The sequence below is a fragment of the Oncorhynchus masou genome, unplaced genomic scaffold, assembly GCF_036934945.1.
Source record: "Oncorhynchus masou masou isolate Uvic2021 unplaced genomic scaffold, UVic_Omas_1.1 unplaced_scaffold_1291, whole genome shotgun sequence".
NCBI classification, from domain to species: domain Eukaryota; kingdom Metazoa; phylum Chordata; class Actinopteri; order Salmoniformes; family Salmonidae; genus Oncorhynchus; species Oncorhynchus masou.
In genome coordinates, this window is record NW_027002756.1 from 134,257 (window position 1) to 140,004 (window position 5,748).

General features: G+C 41.0%; 1 protein-coding gene across 1 annotated transcript in view; it reads left to right on the top strand.

Moving 5' to 3' along the window:
- Window positions 1–5,748, top strand: part of LOC135530205 (acetyl-coenzyme A transporter 1-like) — a 16,201-nt gene extending 10,453 nt beyond the window's left edge. The window contains exon 8 of the mRNA XM_064958576.1: window positions 5,738–5,748. Coding sequence (XP_064814648.1) covers window positions 5,738–5,748 — 11 coding nt within the window. The remainder of the gene's footprint in view (window positions 1–5,737) is intronic.

The following is a 5,748-nucleotide window of genomic DNA, read 5'->3' on the forward strand; positions in this document are numbered from 1 at the left end:
TAGGATAAAGTAATCCTTCTCACCCCCCCTTAAATGATTTAGATGCACTATTGTAAAGTGGCTGTTCCACTGGATGTCATAAGGTGAACTCACCAATTTGGTAAGTCGTCTGGATAAGAGTGTCTGCCAAATGACTTAAATGTAATGTAAATGTAAATTAGGTCCACTTGTGATCGACATTCGGCCTTCTAGTGATCCATTAGGCCTATTTATCAACAGTAGGTCCACTTGTGATTGACATTAGTCCTACTAGTGATCGACATTAGGTCTACTAGTTATCGACATTAGGCCTCCAAGTGATCAACATTAGGCCTGCTAGTGATAGACATTAGGCCTGCTAGTGATCTACATTAGTCCTAATAGTGATCGACATTAGGCCTGCTAGTGATCGACATTAGGTCTGCTAGTGATGGACATTAGGCCTCCTAGTGATAGATGTTATGCCTAATAGTGATCGACGTTAGATCTACAAGTGATCGACATTAGGTCTGCTAGTGATTGACAGTAAGACGACTTGTGATTGACATTAGTCCTACTAGTTATAGACATTAGGTCTACTAGGGATCGACATTTGGCCTGCTAGTGATTGACATTAGGCCTCCTAGTGATAGATGTTATGCCTAATAGTGATCGACGTTAGATCTACCAGTGATCGACATTAGATCTACCAGTGATCGACATTAGGTCTACCAGTGATCGACCTTAGATCTACCAGTGATCGACGTTAGATCTACCAGTGATTGACGTTAGATCTACCAGTGATCGACATTAGTTCTACCAGTGATCGACATTAGGTCTACCAGTGATCGACGTTAGATCTACCAGTGATCGACGTTAGATCTACCAGTGATCGACATTAGATCTACAAGTGATCGACATTAGGTCTGCTAGTGATTGACAGTAAGACGACTTGTGATTGACATTAGTCCTACTAGTTATAGACATTAGGTCTACTAGGGATCGACATTTGGCCTGCTAGTGATTGACATTAGGCCTCCTAGTGATAGATGTTATGCCTAATAGTGATCGACGTTAGATCTACCAGTGATCGACATTAGGTCTACCAGTGATCGACCTTAGATCTACCAGTGATCGACGTTAGATCTACCAGTGATCGACGTTAGATCTACCAGTGATCGACGTTAGATCTACCAGTGATCGACATTAGATCTACAAGTGATCGACATTAGGTCTACCAGTGATCGACATTAGGCCTAATGGTGATCGACATTAGATCTACCAGTGATCGACATTAGGTCTACCAGTGATCGACATTAGGCCTACCGGTGATAGACATTACGTCTACTGGTGATTGACAATAGTCCTACTAGGGGTCGACATTAGCCCTAATAGTGATTGACATTAGGCCGACCGGTGATTGACATTGGGCCTACTCGTGATTGACAATAGTACTACTAGGGGTCGACATTATCCCTAATAGTGATTGACATTAGGCCTAGCGGTGATTGACATTGGGCCTACTAGTGATTGACAATAGTCCTACTAGTGATCGACATTGGGCCTACTAGTGATAGAAGATCCTACTGGTGATAGACATTAGTCCTGCTGGTGATTGACATTAGGCCTAATAGTGATAGTTGTTAGTCCTAGTAGTGATGGACATTAGGCCTACCAGTGATAGACATTAGTCCTAATAGTGATAGGCATTAGTCCTACTAGTGATAGACATTAGTCCTACTAGTGATGGACATTAGGCCTGCTAGTGATAGACATTAGGCCTGCAAGTGATCGACATTAAGCCTGCTAGTGATGGACATTAGGCCTGCTAGTGATGGACATTAGGCCTGCTAGTGATAGATATTAGTCCTACTAGTGATCGACATTAGGCCTGCTAGTGATGGACATTAGGCCTGCTAGTGATAGACATTAGGCCTGCTAGTGATAGACATTAGGCCTGCTAGTGATCGACATTAGGTCAACTAGTGATGGACATTAGGCCTGCTAGTGATAGACATTAAGCCTGCTAGTTAGTAATGGACATTAGGCCTGCTAGTGATGGACATTAGGCCTATTTATTGACATTAGGTCTACTAGTGATAGACATTAGTCCTACTAGTGATCGACATTAGGCCTGCTAGTGATGGACATTAGGCCTCCTAGTGATCGACATTAGTCCTGCTAGTGATAGATATTAGGCCTCCTAGTGATAGACATTAGGCCTGCTAGTGATAGACATTAGGCCTCCTAGTGATAGACATTAGGCCTGCTAGTGATAGACATTAGGCCTCCTAGTGATAGACATTAGGCCTGCTAGTGATCGACATTAGGCCTCCTAGTGATAGACATTAGGCCTCCTAGTGATAGACATTAGGCCTGCTAGTGATAGACATTAGGCCTCCTAGTGATAGACATTAGGCCTGCTAGTGATCGACATTAGGCCTGCTAGTGATAGATATTAGGCCTCCTAGTGATAGACATTAGGCCTGCTAGTGATAGACATTAGGCCTCCTAGTGATAGACATTAGGCCTGCTAGTGATCGACATTAGGCCTCCTAGTGATAGACATTAGGCCTGCTAGTGATAGACATTAGGCCTGCTAGTGATCGACATTAGGCCTACTTGTGATCGACATTAGGCTTGCTAGTGATAGACATTAGGCCTATTTATTGACATTAGGTCTACTAGTGATGGACATTAGTCCTACTAGTGATCGACATTAGGCCTGCTAGTGATGGACATTAGGCCTATTTATTGACATTAGGTCTACTAGTGATAGACATTAATCCTACTAGTGATCGACATTAGGCCTGCTAGTGATGGACATTAGGCCTGCTAGTGATGGACATTAGGCCTATTTATTGACATTAGGTCTACTAGTGATGGACATTAGTCCTACTAGTGATCGACATTAGGCCTGCTAGTGATGGACGTTAGGCCTGCTAGTGATGGACATTAGGCCTGCTTGTGATAGATATTAGGCCTCCTAGTGATCGACATTAGTCCTGCTAGTGATAGACATTAGGCCTCCTAGTGATAGACATTAGGCTTGCTAGTGATAGACATTAGGCCTCCTAGTGTTCGACATTAGGCCTGCTAGTGATAGACATTAGGCCTATTTATTGACATTAGGTCTACTAGTGATGGACATTAGGCCTGCTAGTGATAGACATTAGGCCTATTTATTGACATTAGGTCTACTAGTGATGGACATTAGTCCTACTAGTGATCGACATTAGGCCTGCTAGTGATGGACGTTAGGCCTGCTAGTGATGGACATTAGGCCTGCTTGTGATAGACATTAGGCCTCCTAGTGATCGACATTAGTCCTGCTAGTGATAGACATTAGGCCTCCTAGTGATAGACATTAGGCTTGCTTGTGATAGACATTAGGCCTCCTAGTGATCGACATTAGTCCTGCTAGTGATAGACATTAGGCCTCCTAGTGATAGACATTAGGCCTGCTAGTGATAGACATTAGGCCTGCTAGTGATAGACATTAGGCCTGCTAGTGATCGACATTAGGCCTATTTATTGACATTAGGCTTGCTAGTGATAGACATTAGGCCTCCTAGTGTTCGACATTAGGCCTGCTAGTGATAGACATTAGGCCTCCTAGTGATGGACATTAGGCCTGCTAGTGATCGACATTAGGCCTATTTATTGACATTAGGCCTGCTAGTTATCGACATTAGGCCTACTGGTGATTGACATTAGGCCTACTGGTGATTGACATCAGACCTAATAGTGATAGTTGTTAGTCCTACCAGTGATCGACATTAGGCCTGCTAGTGATGGATATAGGCCTACTATTTATCGACATTAGAGTAAAATAGTTCCTCTATGGGGTTGAGGAATGGAGTGTAAGGTGTGAGGAAAATAGTTCCTCTATGGGGTTGAGGAATGGAGTGTAAGGTGTGAGGAAAATAGATCCTCTATGGGGTTGAGGAATGGAGAGTAAGGTGTGAGGAAAATAGATACTCTATGGGGTTGAGGAATGGAGTGTAAGGTGTGAGGAAAATAGATCCTCTATGGGGTTGAGGAATGGAGAGTAAGGTGTGAGGAAAATAGATACTCTATGGGGTTGAGGAATGGAGTGTAAGGTGTGAGGAAAATAGATCCTCTATGGGGTTGAGGAATGGAGTGTAAGTTGGGAGGAAAAGTGACACCATCCTATGATGGGCTGCAAACCACTCTGTGACAGCATGGGAGTGGTGAAATGTCACATTGTCCCATACAATTACAAATCAGCTGTGGTTGGTCTGAATGTTTTGATAATATTTCATTTTTTAGATTTGGAATATATTTCAATACCTTGTTACTGTAGAAATGTAGCAAATTACTGTCATATTCAATTTTGTGTTAGGTTTTGAATTTACCGTTTTCGTAATTTTTAAACGTATGTAAACATGTGCAAATTGGCCTGTAGGTACAAAGAGTTTTGGTGGTGGTTGTGTCTGAGTGAGAAAATAATGAATTACATTTGAAAGTTGTAATCAATTAATGCATTTTGTGCCAAAACGATGAAAAATGATTCACATTTTATTCCACATAGACTCCTGTTGTGCTCACTGTGTGAAGAGTTTTGAAAAAGTGACCTAAATATTGAGAAATGGGTCCAAGCGATTGTTAAAAACAAAACTTGTAATACCAATTTTCTTTCTCACGGTAACAGAGCCTTTCAAATTTGAACGTCTTGCTCCCTCTAGTGGTAATTTGGTGTAACTACAGTTCCCCACGATAAACTTGACATCTGCTGAAGTTGTATTAGCTTGCCCACAGATACTGTATGTCCCCCCCCCTCTCATACTGTGATAATTAACCAAGTGAAATATTATCCACAGCAGAACTTTTGGCCCTTTTCCCAGGATGCATCACTTTACCATAGACAGGGCAGGGTTGGTAGAGGAATAGAATGAGACAGTGTCTGTGTTTATTTTGTGACTGTTCTTACGTCAGAAGATTTATAAAAATAAACGACTATTAAGTTAATCTGAGAGACTCTGATGTTATGTTTTATATTGATCCAAATGATATGGACCCTGATTTAACTTTCATTGTTAATTTGTTTATTTTGTCATGGAAGATTCTTTATCCATAAAATGAAGTGAGCGGAGACCAAACCTCTATTCACATTATTTAAGATAATGTCAAAATAATATTTAAATTCTATCAGTAAATGTAAAAGCAATACGTACCATAAAAATTTTGACAAATTGAAAATGTATCTCGATATGTAATACAACTGTTTATGTACCCTTGTTTGTATGTATTTGTTGTATTCATAATAAAAATGGAAAATAATAAAAAATAAATAACAGTGTGTGTGTGTTGAAAAACCTTTCCTTGAACCTTCTCTCACAATATGGAGCCTATATTCTGTGGTACATTCATCCATTATTCCTCAGAACAAACCTCTGCCCTCCACTGGTTGCTGCAACCAGTTTTATTGCATACGAAGCCCAGTTAAATTCATGCAGGACATTTTATACATTTGATATCATTTGTTAGTTTGTGAATGGATCTTTCACTTATTTATTTTTTTAAAGAGTGACAGTGTCAAGGAGAGGTGTTCAGTTGGGTGGAAAACCCTTGTTTTCTTAAACAGACTTTAGAGGGGTAACTGATACTCTTTTGGCCCACATCACCCTGCTCCTACAGACTCACCCAAACTAAACAAGAGGTATATTGTGAGCAGCCCCTCTCATAGTAACATAAGTAAATGCCATGTAATGCATCTGTGGTGTCAACTAGGGTGAGTCTCCATTCTGTGTCTAAGGTAACGAATGA